The 27,698-nt window shown below is 37.2% G+C and overlaps 1 protein-coding gene across 1 annotated transcript in view; it reads right to left on the bottom strand.

Moving 5' to 3' along the window:
* The window catches only part of NAALADL2 (N-acetylated alpha-linked acidic dipeptidase like 2), a 417,358-nt gene that overhangs the window by 123,016 nt on the left and 266,644 nt on the right, over positions 1-27,698 (bottom strand). Inside the window, exon 7 of the mRNA XM_053952318.1 lies at positions 16,995-17,145. Within this exon, the coding sequence (XP_053808293.1) occupies positions 16,995-17,145 (151 nt within the window). The remainder of the gene's footprint in view (positions 1-16,994; positions 17,146-27,698) is intronic.

Here is a 27,698-nt window from a genome sequence, read left to right as displayed (position 1 = left end):
AGTTGCTGTTTTCTGTTTTTTTTTTCCAAAGTAATGTCACTGAAATATAAAGGACTTGAATAAAACATATTAATACAGACATCATTTGATGCTTGATGTTTTTTAAAGATCTTCATCAGACACTATGTTCTAAAATTCACACACTCAGAAGACACTGAAGCATTCATTATGCACTTATTAATTAACACAATTATTAATTAATAGAAAACACCAAATGCTGCTGATATCAAAACATTTTTTTTTCATTCCTAGGAGCTCTGGAATAATGTTTCTCATACATCAAAATTATTACAAACTAATAGCATCACTACCCCTAATGTGGTCAAGAGCTATATACACCCTTCTCATAAATAGGCAGGGTTCTTAATAAATAGTTTACAGATAAAAAACAGTTCAAATGGCTAAACAGGAACATGGCAAAGCGTTCAAACACTGCCCAAAATGTGAGATGTGGATCTCTACAGCTGTTCCTTCCTAAAGCAAGGGATTGAGTTTATCTTGCACCATCACAGCCCCACTACCAGGTATAATTTTCCCTTTCCTCCAACACCTGAGTTCAGCATCTCTGAATAAAAACATACAATTTACAAAAACAATTCAGAGATTTTTTCTGCACAAGTATAAAATACAAATTTCACTGAGATTAACAAAAGAATTACTGCTCTTGCATTAGACAAAAAAAATAACTATATAAAAATTATCTTTTCATTCATAATAAAGATATGCATTTGGATAGTAGTTCACCTCTAGGACAGTATTAATAGTATTATTTCCTAAAAAATAATAGTCATTGAATATAAAAGTGAAGATCAAAGTAGTAGGAATAGCAGAGGAAGCTGGCCATTTCAACAGAGAATTTTCCTATTACCCAACTGAAGATTCTCTTTCAAACAATTGTGAGGCTTGGTCTACAAACAATACCAAGCAAGGGACAACAAACAGCAAAATGTTCATAATGACAGGTTAAAATGAGCCTTCTCTCCCTCAGGTCTTCCTAATGGTCACAGGAAGAAGTTTTAGACACAAACAAGAAAGCAGAATAAGGAAGGGCGAAATTCACCTTAAATTTTGCTTGCTCAGAGAGAGGCTAATTTAGACATCAGTTTGGCTGCTAACGAGATCCCAAGGAGTTTAGCCAGGTCCTACAGATTACTGTTCCTTTCTGAAGTAAATACTGCAGGCCCCACCAGGAGATGGATGGATGGATGGATGAATGGATGGATGGATGGATGGATGGATGGATGGATGGATGGATGGATACAGTACAAAATGTTTTCCAGTGCTAATGGTGAAATATGTGTGCAGCAAAAATCAGTCAGCTGTAGACAAAATCGTGTTTGAGCATTAGACTAAAAAATAAAAATAAAATATAGCTGTTGTTGAAGTATATATATCAACAACTTCTTCCAAGGGAAAAGAAGGAGACCCCTCTGTATTTTAGTGGGATTTTACTAAATCTTCACAAAAATAGTATCTAATCCTAAGGGAAGACAGGCCCTGTATGATAATAGAGAAAATAATATAAGCAGAGGTAATGACAGTGGAGAAGGATGTGTGGACATGCACTGGCAAATTGAATTAATTCCCGAACACCCAACTTCAAATCATTTTCTGAAATGCTGTTGCACCAGCTACACAGATGTGACATTTTTTATCTCTATTAACTTGACCTTGCAGCAGTTCAGAGGTGAAAAATTCCGACAAAATTCTGACTCCCAATTCAACAGCAAAAGCCAAGAAAACTTTAAAATGCTCAGAACTTTAGACTGTATCTCCAGTTCTAGAAACCTCTCCATTATTTTTATCCTAAAAAAGAAATGGCAGGTGCTTCCTAAAATTTTTACTTCATAAATTAATCTTTGTTGACTAAGAAGTTACTCCTTTTCATTTTTCATTAAATACGATAACAACCTTTGCAAACACTTTTTATATGTAACACAGTTGTTTTTTCAGCCACGATTTGGAAGAAGGAGCATTTAATCTCATGTCAGTTTGGAGCATAAATCTTCACTCTTCAGTATTTGGGCTTTTATAAAATGCACCCCAGTTTTCCAGTGAGTACATAAGGGCTTGAACATATCAGACCAACTAAAAGGACTCCTGGTAAACACCTCAGCCCTTCTAAAGCGGGAATTTTTGCCTTAAAAAAAAAGTTTAACAGAAGGCAATAATATTATAAGTATAAAATTAACACACTTTTGATTTAGCTTCCTCGATAGAATGTGTAGAGATTTGAAGGAGCCAATTTGTTGACTTTCAATGTGTGAAGTAGTAAAGGACAACAAGGATTACAGTGAGGAAGAAAAGAACTCAAGTTCTCAGTACTATCTCGGTATAAATATATGAAAAACACATGTCCCTGACATGCTCTAACATCTACCATTGTCATGACTGAACTATAAATGCATTTAAAAGCACTCATTAATGATCAAGTTTTCCAGTAATTATCTAGGATTTCCAGTATTAATAATATGCTTTACAACTAGTACAGCCACTAGCTCTACTCTTTTATTAAATCTAAGGAAACCCAAAAATATGTGGACAAGTTTTTGAAGGGCATCTTTTAAATAGTGATAATGAAAAAAAAAAGAAATATCCAAGCATACATATTACCTGTTTCCTAAGCAAAACTGGCTGCTGTATCCTCACATACACATAAATAAGTTTTCATCCCAAATAAGCAGTGTGAATACCCTACATGAGGTACATTCACAGCTCAGTTATTCAAGCACACAAAGTCTCAGCTGGACTATTGTTCCAACTGCAAGCCCCCAGACTAAAAATTCCAGCAGATGGGTAAAATATAACAAAGGAACTGAAAAAAAGGTAGGGAGGATGTAATCTATAGCAAGTATTTAACAGTGGGAACATTACTGTTTTCTTTATCAACACAAAAATAAAAGACACCAGATGATAATTCAAAGAAAATGACTGATGCAAGCATAACAGAAGGACACCATCAATGGGACACAGAAGTCACTGGCCTGATATTCTCAGCCCTGACATTTCTGAAGCTGAACCTTTCCTTCCACAGGAGTCAGGCTCTTCCTTCCTCTCTTTAGTTCAAGTAAGTGCAGAGATGCCCTGTGAACTGAACTTCTTTTCTGGATGGGCAAGTCAGTCTCTGCAATTAGAACATTCACAGTCTCTTGTTGAGGACAATTTACTGAATGAAGCTTGGGTTTTGCAAACTGCACATGCAAGATGTTGCACAGCCACCAGCCTCAATCAGATCAATGGACTGAAGAGTCATCAGCATTTTTTGGGAAGCACTCCACAACAACTGGAGCATCATTATCTACCAGTATTGAGAAGGCAATATCAGAAGGCAACATTAGAAGCTGCAACATGTATTTTGTCCAACACACTCCCTCCAGAAGTGACTTCTACATCTGAGACAAAGGACAGCACCAAGGAAGGGAGAGCCTGAAACAGAAGTAGGTGACATTGCTATACACTGCCTAAACATACTGGAGCACTAATTACCCATTTGTGCTTCTAATTGGTCTCACACTCAAATCACCATAGGCATGAGTACTCAAATTAGCACCCAGACCCAGTCAGAAATGCAATGTACGGGAACAATTACAGTTAGAACAAGAAAGTAATTCAGCTGCAAAAGTGCTTCCTCAAGCCTTAAATCATACCAAATATTGCTTGGTAAATTCTACTAATGCAGTTCAGTAGGAGCTAAAAATAAACCATCCTTTTCATCACTTAAATTTAAGGCCAAAGACTTTCTTCTACCTTATTTAAGACTGGATATATGAAAAAATCCATCAGCTTTTAGCTAAAGGGAAATCCATGTTTTCATATTTGGAACAGAAACATGCTCACATCAAAATCTAGTCCAGGACACATCAGTGCCTCAGGTCTATATCTGGATGTTTTATGGGGATTTATTTAAACATTCATTTCTTTTACTCCCTCTGCTTTATTCTTTTTTTTTCCCCTGGCAGGATAAGACTTTCAAAAAGAGTTTAAATTCAGTGTCATAAATGACAGATACAACACGTTTGAGTTTGAGGCAATTTCTATTATAATAATTACTAAAATATTAAACCTCTCCCCTCTATAAATATTTTTACTAAGCTAAAACTAATACATTTTCCATGATATCTGTGTAATGAGGACATCTCTTACAACTGATTTACCTTCAAAGAATGACAGAAATGGTGAGGTTGGAAAGGATCCACCCAAGGTCATCTAGTCCAACCTCCCTGCTCAAGCAGGGTCTCCCCAAAGCACATTACTCAGGATTGTGTCTAAACAGCTTTGGAAAATCTGTATTTTAAGATAAATTTTTAAAATTTGTTTTAATTAATCACACAGAACATTATTATTGTAATTTCCACTAAAATGCACTAATGTCTTTACATTCACACAGCAAATAAACCAAAGGGAGTGCAAAAGAATAGCAGAATATTCCTGTGGGAAAAATGAATGAACCCAGAATTCAGTGTGTGTCTCTTAACTAACTTTACAGTTGGGACTTAAGCTCTGTGCATTTCCCTGCACAACTCAGAAAACAGGGGCAGTAATATCTCTTCTGTTCAAGAATTCCAAATCTTAACATTTGTTCTTTAAACATTTGACAACCAATAATTAAGCATTAAACTTGTCAGAAAAATTATATGAAAAAGTCAATAAGTGCAAAACTTCCTAGATAAAGTGTGTATAAAATGCACATCAATTTGCTACACAGGTTATCCATTAGTCTTTTGAAGTTTTTCTAAGAGACAAAGAAACAGTAATTCCAACAATTTAATTCTTCAGTGAACAAGCAGTAGGTGACTGGAGTCCTGCTGGAAGACAGGGAATCTGGGTATTGCAAAGTCATGTTTAGCAAGTAAAAACCAATTAATATGAGGATACCTGCCTTCTTATCACACCCAGTTATTGGTATATCAGTGCATCAGCTCAGCTCTGCTGGACTATCAGACCCAGTTTAATTAAGCAAAGCAGCTGTAAACATTTGTGTATCTGCAGATCCTGACATACACAACTGATCCATATTGATCCACAAGCAATCCCATATTTCAGAAAACCCAAGTGGTGAATCTGACTAGATGATGCTGTGCCTCCTTCAGCACTCTCAAAAACTGCTTATGAACTCTCAAGACCATTCCTTAAAGTAAGGGAAAAAACCAATATCATTAAGAGTTGCAGAATATGTCAGAGAACTGACAAATGTATTTCTTACATGTCATGAACTACTTAATGAAACCCCTGAAATTAAATTTGATCCTGTCATCTTCCTCATTGCACAGCACTGTGTGAAAGATCTTCTTTAATGCCTGCAATGTACAGACTGTAACAATGTAAATACCCACATTTCATCCATCCAATTCTCTCCTTAAAGCACACAAAACATTCACTGCTTCTTCCCATTCTGACAATTACTGCTATTTTTATCCTTTAGATTGGGACACAAATGAAAACTTGCCATTGCTGTAATTGCAATAGATGGACATGTTAAATCAGATGGATCAGTCACTTCTTCCACTGCCAATTACACCAGGTGCCATAGAAGTTCTCCCCTGTTTTAATTTAAATGGCTGCATACCACCAACACACAAAGCACACCCTTCTTTGTCCTCACAGAGACTAATGTCCTGAAACTATGGATCAAGAGTGGAAATCAGGAAATTAATCATACAACATAGCTGATAATAACAGTTGATTCAAATAATACAATATAATAGTTGATTCAAAAGAAAAGAAAAATAAAAAAGAAGCTGAATTTTAGTTAAAATGAACATCTCATTCTGTTGATTAATGCTTTGGGTCAGATCTTAACTGTGAAAAAAAACGTGCAGTTCAGGCCATGCTTCTTTTATTTAGTCCAGTAATTTGTTTTCTTTCCAATCCCCCAGACACCTTTTCCACAAGTGTTGCACACAGTGTGCACTGACCAGCTGGGCTCTAAGGGAGAACACTGTAAGGTGTAACAGCTCTGGGGCTTTCTGGCTTCATGTCACAGTTCCCAGGTTCTTTTAGGCCATCCAGAGCTCCCTTACACTGTTACTTCATCCTAATACCTGTGTCAGCAAAAAAAACAGCTGTCAGGCTGAATTTATTCAAAATTTGAGTTCCCTGATACAGAATCACAGTTGAGGTTGGAGAGCACCCAGGAGAGCACCCAGCCCAACCTGCTCAAAGCAGTGTCGGATAAAGCAGCTCAAGAGCAGCTTTTTGGGAATCTTCTCTGGGAAAGAAACTCCCTGTGCAATCTGCTCCAGGGTCTGCCCACCCAGCAGTAAATCAGGTGCTCACTGTACTCAAATACTCAACAAGAAAATAACAATGAAAAATGAAAGACAGGATTTTTTTCATCTTAAGGCAAGGCAAGACATTAAGATGTCTGTTCAGAAGCTGACCCATGGTGAGGTGTGCAAGCCAGGAGAAGAACATCTTACAAAATCACAGCGCTTTCCTACAAGTTTCATTGGTCCTTTTCTGCTGGAAAAGAACCATCAGGGAACAGTTTTTGTAGCAGCTTCTATTAATGGAAACTTCAGTCTAATTTTTTTTTTTTTATTCCATGAAGTTAAAGGAGTGAGTAATTGACACAAAGTATTTTAATAAACATAAGTCCTGTAGAAACAAAACTGAAAGAACCTGACCCAAAAACAAGAAAGACATTAAAATTCAATAATGATCTCTGCCAGGATCACAGAGATTTTAACTTAGAAATGAGTATAGATTTGTGTAGCTAAAAACTACTTTATTAAGACTTATGTTACAATTTGTAAGCCTCTTGCAGTATTTCTACATATGCTTTAGGATTTGTAAATCTATTACAGGATTTGCAATTCAACTTTTCATCTTACAAAGCAAATGAGAGATGTACCTAAATCTTATCTTAAAGCACTGATTCCTAAATTAGGGCTTCAGAGTTCACAATTACAGGTCCTTTGGGTAAATCAGAGGATAAACCCAGACTCTACAAACACAGATGTATTTTGTTTAAGGTGAAATTGCCAGAAACTCAAAAAATAAAACTGAAGTTGTAACTTCTGGAAAACATTGTTGACCAGACTAGTGCTCCTGCCTAAGTCCTTTCAGCATAGCTCTTTACCAGGCTTTGGTGTGTTGTATTAAAAAACAAAAATTACATAAAAAGCACGAGTGATGCCCAGCAGTTATGACACCTACTTAAAATCCATGCATGTCTTCCTCATTTGTGTTCTGTTTTGGAATTTTTTTTGTTTTTGAACTTATGTATTAGACAGCAGCCAAGCTGCTCTTTGATGCAAGACACTTCCTACAGTATCCTGATGCTCAGAAAGTAAAGCTTTCACTTCAAAATGAGAATACTAATATACAAAGGAGGTAAAAGCATCTAATGAAAAAAAAAAAAAAAAAAAAGACAAAACCCAGAAATACTTCAATTAAATGACCCAGATAACATTTATACAACTCTCCTTACACAAGACACCTGATGTTAACTCAAGACATTTTCCACTCACGCTATCTTTGCAAAGCCTGTATTCCCTTTTCAGGGGAACATTCCTCGAGAAAGTCCATACCAGGTGTATCTCATTTTTCAGTGGATTAGCAGCACATTCCACTGCTGGTCCAGAGAAATATTTTGCCCTTTACCAGCCAAACTCAAAGACATATCTATTGCGGCAGTTTTGGGAGGGAGCAGAGTAACCTAAAAGGGAATTAATTCTTAGTTTTACCTCACCTTTACATCTAATTTACTACTACATTAAGGACAATGGATTTTATACCATACAAAAATTATTACTGCCTACGTTGTAACTGCAAAAGGCTTGGCAATGTGTGGTTCAGTTCTTCCAGAGTACGCTAAATACTGCTGAAAATCCCTTGCAGTCATGGATTAAACTAGGCTTGGCAGAAATCACTCAGTGAACTAGCTGAAAGACCACTGATGCTTGGGAATCAAGAAAAAAAATGCAACAAACCTAGGCATTTTAAAACATGAGTAAGCGAGCTGTACTAAATTTAGTCTCTTTTATGAGCATTATACCAGAAAGGAATAGACTGTCACCACGTGTCAGCTTTAGCTGACATCTGCTAGAAGAAAAAAAAATTCTCTGCAAGTTAGGCAGCACAAACTGCCTAATTTTTTCATTATATATTTTGTAAAGGGTGGTCCCTATAGCACAATATTTTAAATAAATATGCAAATCATTATATTATTATGCTAAAAGATCTATGACATCAATGAGGTTTTAAATAACCCAAGGGGCTTCACTCTTTTTTTTGTTTTATTAACTCAACAGACCCACCTGTCAGCTATGTAAAATTACTATATAAAAGTATTGGAAGTTACACACACTTTGTGCAAATGCTTTTCTTAACTGAAACCGAAACAGTTCGCAAAGTTTCACAGGTTTATCAAAATCATTCTCATTACTTGGTTCTGCACATGAAAGACATATCAGGAAAACAAAAGCCTCTACCGATGGTTTCTCACTCTGGCATTGCACCCATCACACAGCACATATTGATGGGCACTCTGCATTCAGGATAATCCTAGAGCACTGAAGAAACCAGTGTGGTGAGCTGTGACTGCCTCCTTGTCACACACTGGTATGAAATTCTCTGATATTGCACAGCTGACCCTTGGTGTTTTTTCCAGCACTCAGGGTGTTTTTTTCCAGCACTAGCCCCTTCCCAAAATGAATCTCCACATGTGCACAGAGCAAACACCAGAACATTTTAAATTGTTTCTGCAGAGGAAAGAACACATTTGGATCAAACCTGATGCAGTTTCTTACAGCAAGAAACACTGTACTTTGTAAATTCACCTAAAGCCCCTTAAGTGTGAAGGCCTCCACACCTCCAGTCATGCTGAGTGAATTTAGGCAATTGTCTACACTCACTCCTATCACCACTGGCCATGATTCCTCAATTCTTCCCCATCCAAATGGATTTTCCAAGGCTACATTCTGCATACCTAAGGAACCCTCACCACCCAAACAGCAGCAAGGGTAGGTTGTGATACTGAGCAGCTGAAAGGTTGAACAAAGAGCTTAAGAGAACACTAGCTGGAGGAAAATGTGAATTCATTCATCAGCCCTGCTGGCCTGGGAACCCTGAGTGATGAGGGAGCTCATGGATGCCACACGAGATCATAAAGAGCTTATAAAGTTCATGGTGATGGGAAGAGAAGCTCACTAATGGAATGGAGCATTTGACTTATAAAGAGAATTTGAGAAACACAGAATTGTTTACTCTTGAACAAAGAAGACTTGTGGGGAATCACACCAAAGTGTGTAAATAATTGATGGGGATGTGGAAGACTGGAGCCAGTTTGTTCTTCAGAGGTGTTCAGGGAATGGAGGAGGGGCAACAGGCACAAACTGAAATACAGGGAATTCCCCTTAACAGAAAAAAAACCTCAACCTATTTTATGGTAACAGCAATCGAGGACTAAATAAGGTTGTACATGTGCTTGGAGATGCTCAAAACCCAACTGGAAAATGACCCAGGAAACTTGCTGTAGGTCTGAGTCTGCTTTGAGCAGGTGGCTGGTCCTTCAACAATCTCCTCAGGTCCCTTGTCAAGCTCAAGTATCATGCAATTCTTTTCTCCTGCAACCCCTTTACTGCCACCAGGATGAGGGACATCCCAGGCACTCCATGATCCACCACACCCTGGAGCACACAGTCACTGAAATCAACCCCTTCCTCCTTCCCACCCACACCACCTCTTCCCAGTTCCCCTGGGCAGAGCAGTTTTCTGTCTCTGAAAGGAAAACATTGCAAGTCAAATTAAAAAAAAAAAAATTCAAAACAAACCCCAACAAAACCAAAATGGTTTGGAAAATTGGCCAAACCCAAACTGCAGTGAATTACTTATGTCTTTCAGAGCTTTGTAGATGAATACTATAGAATATGATAGTACTCGTTTATGCAACAATGAAATATTTCCCACATCTCCATTTCAAGATGATTAGGTTTTCTTTTGGGGGAGTTCCTACCTGTCTGAAAGTAGGAAGAGGTGCTATTATCTTTTTTTTTTTTTTTTGCAGCTGCTGGATATGGTAAAGTAGTGGGCTGGAACAGAGATCAAGTCATGTTAAAGATGGTTTGGTTTAGTCTGGCTTTCAGTATTCAAACAGCACTAGGAAAAAAATTCAATTATAAAAGTAATTATATTTTTAATTGCTTAAACAATCAGCCAGCTGACTTTATGGTGCTCTTGCTGCTGTGCAGGTGTACTTGCAGGTTCTGGCTGCAACATGTAAGAGTTACATTGTGGTATCCCAGCTTCAGCACAGGATTGAGGATAAAACATCACGGTAATACAGACACTTACAAATGTATGAGAAAGATGGGCAAGCTTTATAAGGAAACACAATTCCATATATATATGTGTGTGTGTGTGTGTGTGTGTGTGTGTGTGTGTGTATAAATATATAGATATAAAATCTGCTTTATCTTCCTGTGAGGGGTGTATCTATTCTGGTTCTGACGTTTTTCCCTTTTGGACAGAATTAATGTTGAATCTGACCAGAGTCTGCACTATGAGTCGTGTTTCTGGCAATTACATCACCATTAATAATTATGTATAGATAATAACCTGCCAGAAATACCTGTCATTTTCTCTGATACATCATCTTAGTAGCACGCTTGAATAAAACAGAGTCTTCTTCAAAAACTTGCTTTGTACATACAAAATCAATTAGAAAAAGGCACAACTTACAGTGAGTTGGGTCCAAAATGTTCAAATTTTTCAAGCACATAACTCTTTTACCTCTTCCCTATATGTTATCAACTTTTACATAGAAAAATAAAAAAAAAAAATTAACATCTTTTCAAAATCTCCTTTCTGAGTACAAAAGTAAATTAACACTTAATAAACCACTAAATGCAGCTAAAATTCACAAAAATATTTTGCCACCCAGAATTTCTTTTAATTTAACTTAACCTTTCATTAAAAAATGAACAGCCAGTTTTAAAATAAAACTGTCTTAACAATCTTATTTTTAGGGAATCTTAAATTCTGGCAAGTATAATTTTTTTAGACTGTACAATATATTACCTGCAATGAAAGGAAGGTGATAATTAGACTCAACTATTAGAAATACAGGAAAGATAGGCATAGCACACTGAGGTTGTTCTGTTACAATACTACAATCAGAGTTTTGGAGCCTACAAAGCCAAGGAAAAAACACAATAATGCCAGAGAAGGGTGTCAAGTAGCAAAGTGACCACAGAGCACGTGGTCCATAAAAAGGAGCCTCCCATCCCAAATTTGTGCAAAGAAAACTGATTCCAACCAGACTCTGCAGCAGCGGATTCCAAGACACCAGCTGGGTTCACTGCCATGCAGTGATGTTTGCTGTTTTGTGAGCACATAATAAATCAGCTCACTTGCACAAATTATGCTGGGCTGAAGTATGTCAGTAAAGCTATGGCAGGATTCATTGCAATCATGACTGCACAAAAGATTCAAATATTCTAAATTCACTTGTGAGTTGGGCAGCTTCAAAAGTCTAATCTGGTCTCCATTTAAAATGTTATTTTTGCTGGATGAGAGGAAAAGCAGCTTCACTGGAAAACATTCTGTAGTGAGTCACAGCTGTTTAGTTGTAGTTTGAAACAGTCTGAAATGTCGAAAACATTGAGAAGTCCTCTGCAACTTATAAGGCATCAGGAAGAATTTAGTCATTATGTTTTCCACTGAGCTAATTTTGCAGCATAGGAAGTGCTGATTTGTTGTTTTCAAATAATCTGGTCTTCATCACTTGTACATTCCATTTCTCTTACAAATTCAAATTTTTAATAACTTTCTGCTTGAAACTGAGGAAAGTTTTGACCATATGTTTCATGATGGCATTTGCAAAAGTCAAATAATAAAAACAGTGCTAGCAAGCTATTCCAGTATCATTGCCAGTGATTTCTCCTCTCTTCTTCTAATACTCTAATTAATAAAATCACAATGTTTTCAATTCAAATTTGCTTACAAGAAAAAAATATAGGCAGCTTAGTAGAAGATAAAGTGATATCTGATATGCAATGCAGAGGTCCAGACACTCAAACCTGTGAGCCTAAACTATCTCAATGTCCAACTAATTCTTTCAGTTTTAAATACATGCAAACCTAACTGAAAGCCAGACAGGAGGTAAAACTAAAAACTAAAACCCACAAATCCAAAAATCTCAGAGCATATAATTTGATACTTACATAGAAACTTACTTGCTTTATTATATCCTGAAAAATCTCAAGAGGCAGATCATGGATTTAGACACATCTTGAACCATTCCTGCTACAGATATTATTGAAAATCTGCAGAAATTATTACCTGCTGCATTCACAATTCAAAGGGCAGTATTTTCCAAAGATTTACCTCTCTATTGCATTAGCACTGATTTTTGTTCATACAGAAAATAACAGTATATCAGATGGAGCAGTGTAGTTGGTCTGATAAACTCTGTGTTTTTTATGGCAACTACTGAAATTATGTCATAAACCCAAAATAAAATGATCAAGAGTACATGTAAACATATATACACACACCTAAACTGTAATATCAAACTTTAGCTTTTCTTTCTCCTCAGCTTCAATCTGTCTTCAAGGAAAATCAAAACACAGTGCACAGAAGCCTGACTGTAGACAGTCATGTTACAACAAATTATCTTTGTATTTCATTTATCCAATGTTATTAGCACAAAGCAAACACAAATTTTGAAGAAGACAAGAAAAAAAATATTCCCAGAATCATTTCCACTGCTGCAGAGGCAAGCATGGCAAATATGTTATTGTGACTGTGTTTTGTTTTCAAAAAGAACAGACAAACCAGGGCTAAGGACATCTTGTAAAAAGTCATGATGATTTATAACAAACCATCTTAGAACATATGTTGCATATGCATGGTTAAAACCATTACACAACGTTCTATTTTCCAGCTAACTTCTGCTCAGCTGCTGGCTTCAGAGGAGTAAAATATCATGAAGTAAAGGACAGAAAGGACAAACTCAGGTATTAGGCAGGGCACTCCTAAACCAATAGAATCACAGGGCTGACTGAAAAATAAACAGGCACACACTTCCATGGCAGCAAGCACCCACTTACCCACACTCCAAGCAGTGGCAGCAGTTCCCCGTGGTTGCTGTAGAAGAACTGGCTAAGCTTAATTCAAGAATGGCACATTTCTAAAGAGCTAAATGTCACGGGGTTTTTACAATGCATATTGGGTGTTTAAATTTTGTTGAACTGAGTGTGGTGGGTAAACCTTGGCCAGCTCCCAGACCCTACCCAGCCATGCTCTCATCATCCCTATTCCACAGGGTAAGAGCAAAGCAAGATGGAAAAGATCATTGATCAGGGTAAAGACAGAGACATCACTTATCAATTACCACCATGGGCAAAACAGTGTCAACAACTGCCAGTTAAAATAGATTTGGACAGTGAGAAACAAACCCAAAAAGATTAGAACAGCACTGTCACCCTGCCCTTTTCCAGGCTCAGTTTCACTCCCCTGCCTGTCCAGCAACCTTGTCCCTTCTTAAATACACTTCCAGAGGCATCACTGACTTTGCTGCTGGCCTCAGCTGTGGCCTGCAGTGGATCAAATCTTTAACAATTCCTTGCCTTTCTTGTCCCCGCCTCTGAGATCAAATCCTATTAGCAATGTTTGAGGAATGCTCATGCCAATTTTTCTGTCTGAATCATGCTCACTATTCACAATTCTAAGGACACCACACATTTCCTGTGTCACTGATTTTTTCACCGAAATTCCTGTACTATGGCTCACATGACCATCTGTTAACCATAACCTGAACCATGCATTACTTCCAAACACACCCCTTTTTTACTGTTATAACCTCTGCATAACAATTCTCTAAAACAACATTACACTTCAAACTCCAGCTGATACCATAAGATTGTATTTTACAGCTGTTATATTTCAGCATTTTAAAGCTCACAGTATTTTCTATGATGCCATCTGAACTCTTCATGAAATAATTTCTATTCCCCCTCTGCACAGATAGGGATTCTATTATGAGGCACCTTATCTCATGGGCAGGGTGCTTAGTGCTTATCACAGTGCCACTTTTCTATTTACATAGTAGGATTGACAAATAGATTCTATCCATATTTTTGTTTACTGAGCCATTTCCTGTATGGAAACAAATTTGATTTGAAACAGCTCTGAAGTCTAGTAATGGAGAAATCTAATATGTGTCTGTCATACGAAGGTGGGTGAAAGGAAGTGCAGCAGTCAAAAAGTCAAAATGGAAAAAGAAAACTAGATGGGGAAAGCACTCAAGTTTTAAACTATTCTTCTAAACTTTGTTTTCAAGACGATTTTTGCTACACAAGTCTCTCATTTCCTCATCAAGCTTCTTAATCCTGTATGATTATTTCCTTGAGTTCCAACCCCTGGATCTAGTTCATTTCAAAAGCAGGAACATAGAAGAAAGATTTCTAAAAACGAAGGACACTAGTCTTTGGCAGTCAGAACCACGGAGAGAGAAATGATGCTCACAAAGGATCCTATGATTGTTTCAGGACTGATAGGACTTAGGATTGGAAGAGTCTTAAGAACAGAAGAATTAAATTACAAAACAGAGCTGCAGAAACTTTCACATAAGTGCTGTTCACTTCCACTTCTCATCATTACTTTTTCCCCTTTGTTAAACAGAGATCAATAAAATCATTCTGCTCGTAGGTAGTTGGCATCTCAAACCCATCCTCAAGCTATTTCTATACATTCGAGATGATTCATATGCAGAACTGCAGCATTTAATCTTCATGAAACAGAAAATGTGAGCTGAAACCTCATGAGAACGCCAAAATTCTCTCTGAACTATTACATAAATCCCATTTTAAAATGTTGTCGACTTTGAGAAAAGATCTGTAAATTATACCATTTCCTAAAGACTTTTTTTCTTAGGAAAACACTGAAGCATTCCAGTACTCTGATGCTTTGTTTTCAGACTAAAAGAACAGAGTTTTTTAGAATGTACAATATATTGTAAACAAAGAAACAAAGGCAGCAGCACAAAAATCCAAGTTTCCTACCTTTTATTCACCAAGTACAAGACTAGCTTTGGATCACTCATCCTACCAGGAATTTCCCAGTAAAAGGGAGAATGCTAGTAGGAGCAGCGTCGAGATTGTGATAGTAACAGTTCTTCTGGCAAAGTGTGAAGTGCAGATGGTGTCAAAGATATGCCAATAACTTAGGCAGGAGCTTCCAATAAAATCTCTTGTAGTGCTTATTACACTCTGTGAATCAAAGTGAAAGGGGCAGCCCGGGCTCTCTGGCTCTTTTATTCCACACTAGGCAGTTTAACTACTGTACATCCAAGGGCACCCCCAGGGAAAAGCCTGCACTCCAGATGTATTTGTGTCTGTCCCAAGCATGAGCTACCTCTAAGCAAGTCAATTCACAGTCCCCAGCGAAGCAAAATCATCATCAGAAGCACAGGAATTACTTCCATCTGATCTACCTTCCAGTGACAAAACCATAAACAAAAGGGTTTTCTCAAATATTCCTTTGAGCTCTTTCCAGCTCATCACGGCATTCAATAATCAAAATATAAATGATCTTAAGCATGATAACCTGCTCCTGCCTATGAATGTTCCAGAGATTTAAAACCACAGACAAGACACACTAAGGCTTCTACCAGAAACCATCAATGCACTTGTAACACCATTGTCCATATAATTAAGCTTCTCTTTCCTAAACTGGAGATTGAAATGCACACTGCAGACGAGATCATTTACTGACAGAAAACTAACACATAAGGTTTAAACACTGAAGTGGCATCTTTATGTTGGTGTATCTGTTTTAATTAGCTTTACTTTTCATGTAGGGTAAATAAAACATTAAGGAGTCAGCCAGACAGAGACACCACAAACTGTTTTTCAAATAGCTCCATGAAATGAGCAAGAATAAAGCTTGAAGAGTGTTATATTTACCTCTGTAGCTCCCAGGGCACTTTTAAGAACACTGGGTCAGGTACACTGAGACACTCAGAAAATGTGCAATTTCTTTCCCACTGAGCTGTCAAGGCATTCATGCTGTGAATAGCTAACACCCTTCTTTGACAACCAGGCAAATATTTCTATTTTCTGCCATTCTAGGCATGACGTATCTCCACGTTGCCTCAGTTGATTTAGTGCCAATTCAAGTCAAACTTTAGATGTCTGAGCCAGTAACCGGACAAAATATTCTTGATGAAGCCTTGTCACAAACTCATAGACTGCTGCTTAATACATTTCCAAATAGTTAGATAGTAAAAAGGGCTGTAAAGCTGAAAAAGCTGCAGAGAAGCAGAACACACCTTCACTGAACTGCCAGAATGGAGATTTAAGCAGCACATACAAGTCAAATATGCTGCTGCTTCTATTTATTGTTAACATTGCTTCAAAAATACCCCAAGTAAAATTATAGAAGATGATGTTGTTCTGTGAAATCAATTTCCTATTTCCCATCTTTCATAAATACATGTATTTAGAGAAGCATAATTAATAACCAAGTCTATCTGGGCACAGCTAAATGAACACATCCTATTCAAGTGATAGTAGCATATAAACATTATTTTCTCTTAATACTTAAAAAATATAAATATCTAATGACATTTCACTTGCACCTACTGACCAAAAGTTTTAATTTCTGATACTATAAAAGAGGAAGACAGAATGATGAGAATAATTCTTTCAGTGGGGACAGATCTTGTGGAAAATGCTCCACAGGATCAGTACTTCACAGTCTTGGCTTTTGTTCATGGGGTAAGAATAAGCAGGTAACAATAATGGTTCAGTGTGTGAATACTCAAATACAAAACACAATAAAGTATTGAGAGTGCAGACTTTGTGCCAAGAATTTAAAGCACTTTTGAGACTGGATTCCATCCTCTAAGCCGTGCTGCATTACACAGTGTTTCCTTACTCAGAGCCTCTCTTTCCAGCAAGATTTAGTTGAGTGTTTTAACTCCCATACTTACAATCTACAGAGAATTAAAATGCACATTAAGTGTCTAAGCCCTGACCAGTACTTACCAATACTGGCATAACCAGGTGTGGATGGATCTCCCCCGCTGTTCAAGGAGACCACAAAATCTTTATCAGCAAGGTCTGCAGTCTTTGGCAAGTCACAAGGATCAGTGTAAACAAGAACACCACCAAACCCTGCACCTTCCAGCAGAGAAAGCTGAGGGAACAAAGCAACACAGGTGACCATTAACAACAGCAGTGTCAGAACACATCATCAGTTTTTAATTACTGCTGAGACAGAGGCTTTCCCATGCACCACATTCTCACCACAGACTGCTCTGTACCAAGCTGCACTGCCAAAGAGCTTGTAGCTCCTTAACAGGTTTACCTGTGATATAAACACCACCCTGAAAATGCCTCAGTTTGGAAAATAATATCACTAAAACATCTTAAGTTGACCTTCCCTATTTTTCACGTTGCTATCTGTAAGATGCTCTTGCTTGGTTTACCTCTTCAAGGACACAGCACATACTGAATGTTTGCCTACACTGCATCAGGATTTCTGGACACTCTTCAGTTACTCTTCAGTTAAGAGAGAAAACAGGAGTTTACAGAACATTTAAAAAAATAAAATTAAATTTAAAACTCCAGTCTATCTTACCCAAATGTTTGGATCTGCCTCCTGTCAGACAAATAGCTTTTATTTTGTCTCATTAGAACATCAAAGATTGAGTTGCAACTAGCAATTAGAGTTTCCAAATACCCACAGATCTGGGCCAGAATATCAAGCAAACTTCCCCAAAGTCAAGGACAAAAGCATCCAAGTACCATAACCTGCAGCAGCTTTTTTGACTGGAAAACCTCAGTTTTTTTCTTTCATAGAGAACTGAAAAATAAGAGGATTTTATTCCAAAACGGCTGAAATCAAACTGTAATGTGGCACATACCCCCATGAAATGAGATGACCTTTCTGGGTAATGCTCTGCATATTTGGAATTGACTGAAGACTACTCACTGATAAAAAGCTATATTAATTTTTCAGACAGAAGTAATTCAGGTATTTAAGAATTATCTTACTATTCACTGGGCTGCTCTCTGATGACTTTCCAAATGTCTCCAAATGATCTGAGGAATAACTGCAGGTATATGATGTTTCTACACAACTCTTGATCTCACAGAAACCTGAGGACTTTTTGCTACACCTCTGTTTCTCAGTTCAATTGTCCCCCTCCTTCTATGTTTTAGAACCTTCTTTTTCATCTTGTGTATGTATGTAATTTTCAATTTATCTCCTAGCTGCTAATATTAAGGAATGTTTATGCACAGTTCTTTGTGGCTTTACAAGTATGTAAATTACATGAATATATGGCGTATATGGTTTGAGCCTCATAAGCATTTGGTGTTCAGTCCTGCTTTACTCAACAGCTAAGACAGAAAAAAAATATAAAAATAGCAGCCTAGTATTTGCAATGTGCTAAAAATAGCAAACTACTATTTGTCATTTCTGTAAGTAAATATATCTAATATTGTTCTTTGCTAAGACCTTGACACTGGTCTGAATTCAGATAAGTAGATGCAAGTGGAACCTGTGAGTCACTTAATCCTACCTATCTTAAACAAGCAATCCACAGATGAAAAGGGATGCTTTGAGAGAACTCTAGCCAGATGAGTAGGAGAACGAGAGAAGGTGATTAGCTCAGATGCTTAAAAATATATTAGAGGCTTTAAATGTAATGCAGGAATGGGGATTTCCCAAATGGAAGGTTCATTTATTATTGTTTTGTTTTGTTTTCAATTTATGTTCATATTCAGATATTCAGACAGGATTTGACTGCACAAAAAGTAGGGTGGAAGAACTAGGGATACATCATAGCTAAATGATATAACAGGCAGGATCTGAAATAACTATTGCCTCTTCCTGCCTCCATATCCAGTATCTTTTTATTAATTTAGTAGCACACAAAACAGGAAATACAGATTTTTTTTTTAAGAGAGTTTTAAAAACTTTGCACTTTAAAAACAAACAAACAAACAAACAAACAAACAAAAAACCAAACCAGTATTAAATTCCTCAGTTTTAGTGAGAGAAAGTAACTACATGTCTGCTATTCACAAAGTGCAGCAGCCACTGCTGCCATGGCTACAATCTCTAGTAAGAAGTTGTGCCACACATGTGAAATTACAAAACAGCTTTCAGATTTCAGCTATAATTGCTGCTTTTTAACTTTACAATAGTGACAGCACAACTATATCAACAATAAATGTGCATTGTTGATTCCATTTTCATCTTAGATACGTCAACACTTTACCAGCCATAAATTGCCCGAGCACAAAGAAGCCAAAGAAGGTTCTGCATATTTTTTTACAAGGCAGAAGATTGTAGATTAATTCCTTCAGGTAAACCAGTGCACATCTATTTAAATGAATGGATTATTTTAGATTGCAAAACCATCCAACAGCAAAATTGCTCCTTATGATTTTGGATGCATGTGTTGTCCCTCTCCCAAAACCATAAACATCTCAGAAAAAAATGGAAACAGCGGAACCCTTGAAAACAGATGCTGGTGCCTGCTGTTAACCCTTTAGTTATTTATGGCTGCTTAAGTCCTCCATTTTTAGTTACCTTAAAAAATGTGACTGTTTCAATTCAGTATATTAAATCACCCCATAAAACATTCTGGACTCAATTTAATCTCATATGAGACACCTGCTGCTTTATCAAAGGCCCTGTCGTGTACCTGGGGACAGTTTAGCCTTGTAAACTCTACATACCACCAGGCACCATTAAATTGCCTTTTAAAGATGATACGGCTGAAGCAGTGAGAAGACAGATTGCAACAATCCACAGAACTCAGTTTGGCTCTAAGGGGAAAACTCAAAGTTCCTTCTCCATTTTAACTGTACCATCTCTGAGATGTGGCAGAGGAAACATTTCCCTTTTGCACTGACACACAGGTAACAGAGCCCAGCTCTCTGCTCCACATTTCAGACAAGCTTTACTGTGGGACTTTGGCCACAAACCTACTGGCAGCTAGTGGGTCCAAAATAAGCAAGCTGAGCTTGACTGTTTGATGAGGAAAAATAAAAGAAGCAACAAGAAACAGGAGCCACTACCTTTCACAGGTGGCTTCAATGTGTTTTAGCTCACCTGAGGCCAGTGTGCACCTGAATGAACACTTAATTAGGGCTTATATTAATAATCTGAACACAGAACAAGCCAACCAAAGAGAACAGACTGCAGCCTCTGTGAATCTCCAGTATCATGCATAAAAGCTGCCCATCAGTGACTGCTGATAAGCAGGGAAGCAGTGCAGCAGGTACTGGCCTCAGTCTGTATTTGTTATCCTCCACCTGACTGCAAAATCTGACTCTGAAGATCTTCTCTCCTGCTTTCTTCTTCTCAGCTGAGACCATCCTTGCACCTTGTAAGCACCACACAGCACAAAACCAATCAGGCAATCAGCCTTCATTATTTTCCAGGGGCTACACTGGACTGGTTACCTGCTAACCCCAGAGCTTCAGAAAATTAAAACCATGCACACTGAGGCATGGAGCTGTTCCAGCAGTACCCTCTCTTTCCAGCTGAAAATAAAGCATGACTGAAGCAGCACTACTCTGATGTTCTGTGCATGGGAGCTACATCTGGGGTTGAGTTTAAGCTGTCATTTCATAGGCAGACTGCAGAAAATCACATCATGCTTTGGTCTTGCCTGGATTACAGCAACTATGAGTACAGAGGGTTTCCTACACTGTTCTCTCACTGCATCTAACAGCTTAGATCCTGTTTCTAGAACCTCTGATCCAGCAAGACCCTAATGTTTAGAGATAATTAAATAAGCATGGCATCTTTTCCCTCCCTTTTGACTCCCAGCAACAGTTCTGCTACAAATAATTTAGAAAGTAGCAATGCATGATTCCTAACAGGGGTGGTTAACAATGCTTATGAATGCTCCAGGAAAAATGAAAAAAAGATGAGGCAAGTAACTGTGGATTATATCAACCTACTAATTGCATATTCAAATAGCTTCTCATTATTAGCAATTCTTCTCACCATATTTGCAAGTGGTTCCAAAAAATGGACAAGCCTCCTGAGAACCCACTGTACAGACAGTTCTCCCCCTCATGGTAGTTTGTGCTTTATGAGGTACAACACCAGCCCTCTTACTGACAAATATTGCCCAAGTCCACTTTCTAAGCTCGTCCATTTATGTGTCCTGATCCACAGAAATGACTGAGCTGCTGATTAGTTGGCACAGAAAACTTATTTCACAGGAGGAAGTATCTCAGTATATTCCCTGCAAGTCTAATGAAAATGGGACACTGGGCAGACAAGAGGAAGATGCTGTTAATACACGACTGAGAAGGCATTAATAAAAACTGAAGAGCTTACTCCTTAATGGAAGGGGGAAAAAACATGGAAGAAATCAAGAGACAGAGTGACAGATGTAAAGGAATTCAGAAACTTGTCCACAGATTAGACACCACAGAATCCAGCCTCAAGAAACAGAGCTGTGAAAAACCTGTTCACTAATCCATAGAACTACCTGTTCTTTTATTGACTCATACATTGTTTAAGATAAAGCAGCTCAGTACAAGATACATTGGCTTACAATTCTATATAGCAAGTGACTTTGCCATCGTGGAAGGTTCGATTCTTACTCAAAACAAGTAGCACTAACAGTGTGTCTGGAAAACTTGATTTAAAATACAGCAACTTGTAGAAAGATTTTCAAATCAATTTTTAGCACTGGAAAAAAAAAATCCAGATCTTAATTTTATTATAGGTTCCTTACTGTTATTAGGGTCAATACAAATCCAGTGGCATTTTCTTATCTGATCTAATTCTGTTTTCAACTCTATTACATAAGGCTTCAGACTTTCAATCCTTACATAATAGTAAATAATATAAATTATCTGCACAGCAGTATTTAAGAGTTCTCTTCTATCTCATTATGTATCACGTACTATGCTAGTATATTTTAAAAGTCTACATTTCAAAAAGCCCTTTAAGTACACCTTGATGTCTGAAGTCAAAAGTGCCTAAAAATGTAGTTCTCATCTTCAGAAGTCATTTATATGAATGGATTTCACACTATTGAAAGTGTATCCTCACTCCTGTTCAGATAATCACACTAATAGATAATATCCAGCTGCTCACTGAAACTTCTCAGAGGTTTTTGAAGGTTTTTCTATATCAAAAATAGTTCTGTTCTGGCAAAGTAACAGAACCCTAAATAAAGAGATAAAACATGCTTCAGCTACAAGAACTTACAGTGTCTTAGGGAGATTTTTTTTTAACACTTAAAATGGCAGCTTACACTTCTTCAATCTTCTTAAAGCTGCACACAGAATTGCAAAGATTGTATTTTACACAATGACTGCCTAAGTGTTAATGACATCACAGTTCATTAGACAACACAGGCCTTTAAGTGTCAACTACTGAAAGCAAAGTTAATTTGGATCATGTTGTTACTCTAACATACAACCTCCTCCTTGGAACTTCAGGCCAAACTCTTCCTCTAGGCAGATTCACAATCTCATTGTTTATTACAAGTCCAATCAGTTCTAACAAAGCAAACCATGGACATAACACATTCATAAAATAAGAAACAATATCCTGTTTATATGTTGTCTCTATATAATTGTGATGCCTTTTCTCTGTCCCTTCCAGGTAAACCTCAGAAAAATGCATGCAGAATTTTATATTCAAAGCAATAATAGATATGGAGCACGGAAACAAAAAATAAAGAAAAACTAATCAGTAAAAAAAAATTATATATCAAAATTATATGAAAAAATACATGTTTTTACCTAATACATATTATTTGGAGTAAAATCAAATATATTAATGTTTTTTAAATCTCCTATTGTCATTATACTTCAGTGCAATGATCAGCATTAATTAGACAAATAACAGTAATCAGTTTTTAACTGCTGCATTTTTAAATTCATAGTGCAATGTGCAAAAGTCATGGTTCATTAATCTGAGACACAGCTTTACTGGACAGGTTAACAGTTATTAATTACTCTTTTCTACTGAAGTCCCAATTAAAATCTTGATGCTCTAAAAGGATCTCCCATCTCATTTGACTAATTGGCAGTACGTACAATTATGAAGCAAGAGCAAAGGCACATTTAAATGTTGAAAGATCTCACTGATACATTTTTTATTTCTGTAGCAGACTGGGTAGAAAAGTAAGAGTAAGATGCTGTGGGTATAATCAGATGTTGCTATCCTCACAATTACCTACTGTAATACAGAGCACTTGGAAGAGGTTTGGTAAAACAAACAAAACTCAAGGTAGAAAAAAAAACCACTTAAATACACGTATCTTCATCTATATACCACTCTTCCAAATTGCAGGTTTTTAACAAAGTAAGGTTTGGTTTCACCTTGTATTTTGAATATTGCACTTGATGTTTAATCAGGCTCCAGGATTCCCCATCACAAAGATCGAGGGATGTTCAAAGGAATTTGGTGGCAAAACTCTGTCTGAAGAGGTTTTGGCTTTTGCTGATCAACCCTCAAGGTGCTAAGGCTGTAAAAAGGGATGGAGGATGCAGCCAGTTTAATGGGGACCATAAAAAGAAACACATCTTTCCTTTCCAGCTCAAACACTGTCCTTGCCTGAGGAATGGCATCATTGTTATATTGAACAAACAGGGCTGGGAAAGGGATTAAGCTGCATAAAACTTCCAACAGCTATAAATGCATACACAGTGGTCTCATAAATGACAGTCTATGGCCATAAAGGTCTTAGAAGAGGGAAAACATATTGCAATGGAATTTATCAAACTATTCCTGCCATACAGTGACATGTATAGGAACAATACAAAATCAAAGAGTTGCTCTGTATCATGGCGAGAGCTTAAGACTTTGATGTAGACACTACCAGAGAAATGATAACATGAAGTGCATTTATTTGTGGAAAGAATCTGACAAGCACATCTGAGATTTTTAAGAACATTTTCTGTAATCACTTTTTAAACTAAAATTGGCTTTCACAATTTTCAATTTTCAAAACTTTTCCCTTTTTTTAATATCTAGAAAATTATTTTTAGGGAAGAGAGAGTCATCTTTTGTATTTCTTGGATGTCCTACAGATGGTGGGAAGAAAAGCAGAAGGGAAGGGTAAGAAACTTTACAATGTTAATCACAAAAATCTGCCACTGAGCACTGGGGCTGTACGGCAGTGGTGAGTAAGAGTACTTTGCACATCAGTTTACCATCCATTATATTTTAAGTCCATTCCTCTGCCAGGTAAGTGCTATCCAAGGACAGTAGACTTCTCAATGAACACTGTTCACAAGCTTGTTGTGTGCTGGTTTTACTGGAAATCCACACACTGGCCTGTGGACAGCTGTGGCAGTTGAGGAAAAACCTTTGGAGACTTCCCCTCCAAACCAAAAATCATCTTGGTTTAATTCTGTAATCCTCGCACAGAAAAATTTTGCTCCTACATGTGGTATTGAGCTTATCAAGAACTGAATGTTCTGTCCCATACTTTTTCCTCTGTTTGCTGCCTGCTCATCTTCTATACAGTTTTATCAAAGAAAAGTAATTTGTTACACATCAGCAGTTTTTAAAAATGGAATTTTTCACAATAGGATATTTGGACAATTAAACATAAGCCAGATATACTGCCAGTTCCCTGTACTAGATTTTAGCAACTTTTAATACAAATTGAGTGCATATTTTATTGCCAGATCTTGCTTACCACTGCTAAGAAATTCACAATGTTCAATCTAATTAAAAATGAAATTGAACTACAATTCCCTAGAAACAAGGGCTGATTGGACTCAATAAGCTTTACTTAATTTATTTCAGAAACAAAATAATTGAATTGCTTACAATCCAGAAAAAAAGAGCTCCATTATTTGATGAGTATATAATACAAAGCCTTTCGTACTGCTATTGCATTCCTACATCTTCAGGAAATACAACTCACTTCTAAATAAGCATGTAGAGGAACACTGTGTGCATAATAAGTATCATTAAATATTCAGTAAACATTAAAAAGAAACAGGCTGTATGAATGTCCAGAGGAGCAACCTCCAGAAAGCCAATAGCATTTCCCTGTTCACACTGAAACTGTTGTTTCTGATTATGCTTATGGTTATTCCAGTCTATGTTTAGACTCTATTACAGAGAGAATAAAGCTGAAGATCCATCATACAAAAAACAATTACACAAAGATATAATTATAATCTTGCTAAATCATCAAGAATAAACTGATTAGACCCTTTGTTGGATTTTATGCATTCTACCCAACTCTTAATCCAAAATCCACTGAACTGCCAACAGAGTCACAGACCAAAGTCAAATCTACCAATGTCCCCTTACTTTTTTTTTCTTTTTGCTCAATTATTTATTTCTCTACCACTAGATCAACAGATCTGATTTTCAAACACTGCTCCCAGCACAGGGCACTTCTCCACCAGAAAGCTGCAATTTCAGGTTCCCCTCACCCTTCTGCACCTTGTGCAGGGCACAAAACCCACAAAAAGCAGCACCCTCCTGGGGAGGTGGAGCACCTGCTCCCAACCTCAGGGGGCTCTCAACTCTCTGCAATCTTTTTCTTCTCACTCTGGGCTCCAGCAGCAGGCTCCCAGTCTGGAGATACCCCAGTCATGGGATCACAGAATGGTTTGGCTTGGGAGGGACCTTAAAGCTCATCTCATTCCAATCCCCCTTGAAATGTCAGCAAGAATAAGAGAGAAGATGAGCAGAGAGCAAGGGAAACACTTGATTTGTATAAACACCCCTCACTGTGCCTCATATGCAGTGTAAACTCATAACCTTTGATTCTCTCTACAATCTTTTCTCAACTAAAATGTAAATATCCTTGGGGTACCTGGAATAGTTTCCAGAACCAACACTGGAAGTTAGCAGTGTTGAAATGAAAACAGCCCAAGCCATCCCTTCTATCTCCAAGATAAAAGTAGGATTATGACTTCTTTAGCTCCAAGGGTGTAGCTGTTGGATGGGTTCCATCAAGGCATCAGCAGATGCTCCCAGAACCCGCAGAGCAATCAGGCAGAGATTTGTAATTAAGGCACATTTGCTGCCTCAATTGTTAGATTGTTAAAACAATAGCTGCCTTCACTGGATTTGTGCAAAACCAATACCTATTCACTTATTTTTTTATTCTTACAATTCTTAACCAATTACTAGTACTGGAAAATTCTAGTGTTTTGCTTTGGTTTTTTGTTAAGTACAAAACATACTCCCCGCTCAACTCCTTCCTGGTCTATTACATCGCATCCAGGTTTCATGCTTTTAAAATAATGCCTTGGATGTAATATAACAGTCTCTTTTGAGACTGCATAACATTGTTATGTATTTTTAAATTTACATCTTATTTAATTTTAGGTTTCCAAGTAGAACATATAAAGATATAGACTGTGCTATACGTAAGCCTCGGGCATATCTGTATATCAACTAGGAAAAGTGAATATTATTAATTGGTTAATTAATATTTTAGCTTCATTTATGGAAAAGAGCAGTGCTTAACTACTTGGTTAGCACGGCTTTAAGTAAATCACTACTCAGAATGAACTTATTTATCTTCCATATTAGAAAAACAGTCACAAACTAGAAGTGATAAAAGAAATGATCATAAAGAATGTGCTCTAGTGCATAAAGTAATTTCAAGAACTATAAATATTAAAGAAGTTATTATAAACCTTAGCAATAAAAGTTCTTTATAAATTATCAGTACTGATTTCTGCTCCTAAGCTCCCCTAGAAATTCCAAAATTAAAAATTAGGCTAGTCTTGATTGTGTTTCCTCACTGACATTTCAGAAACTAGAATTTTTTTCCACAAGAACTTATTCATGAACTGTGCTACACAGAACATATCATGAATGCATCTTTCCTACTGAACATCAAGGTTTAAAGTGGAATATGTAATAAACTGAAGCACCACTTAAAATATAACTCTGGTGCAGCACAACTGCGGGCAATCTACACAAAAGATACAACAGCTGAAAAAGCCAACATGTGCAGCTTTTGTGTCTTCCTAGGTCCTTTCTTTTTCACTGCTTTCCACTCAGCACATCAGTAACAGAGCTCTGTCTCCTCCTGTGACCTACTAAATAGCCCATTTCACCAAAATGAAATAGTAGAAAGAGCTACATGAAGGAGGTCCAAGGTTGAAGCACTTGATGAGAACAGGGAAGGCAGCTGGATTAGTTTGGCAGTCACAAAGCACTACAAAGTCATTCATTCACCAGCAGTTAGGGGGAAAAAAAACCCAACAACCCCCAGCTCCTCTCCAGTAACACCAGTCTACAATTAGTTCCAAAACATCAATCCAAAATTATGTCCTTCCCCTGTCTTAAAAAATAAAGTGAAAAATATAAAATGTGAAAAATAGGTCCAACTTGCTGTCACTAAGGTTTTTTTTTCAAGCAGTGATTAGGAAAGGAAGACCCCCGTAACAAAACAAGGTCATACAAGGGTGGTTAAGAAAGATGTGGTAGCAAAACCCTTGCTCTGTCACTCTTGTCAACTAGGTCATTGACAGCACATTATTTTTGTCTTTCTCTGACAATTTTCTGGGGAAGGAAAGGAAAGACCAAAAGAAAATATCTTTTGAAACCTTGTACATTAAAAACACAGTTCCCTCTGATGGTCCCACAGAAAAGATTTAGCACCACTTACAGCTCCTAGAACTCCACTAAACTTTCTAAATGACAAACAGAATACTGCAGTTATAAGATGAATGAAAAAGAAATACAATAAAACTCATGATCAATCAACATCT

Source organism: Vidua chalybeata, chromosome 10, assembly GCF_026979565.1.
Source record: "Vidua chalybeata isolate OUT-0048 chromosome 10, bVidCha1 merged haplotype, whole genome shotgun sequence".
NCBI lineage: Eukaryota > Metazoa > Chordata > Aves > Passeriformes > Viduidae > Vidua > Vidua chalybeata.
This window is presented reverse-complemented; position numbering and strand designations above follow the sequence as displayed.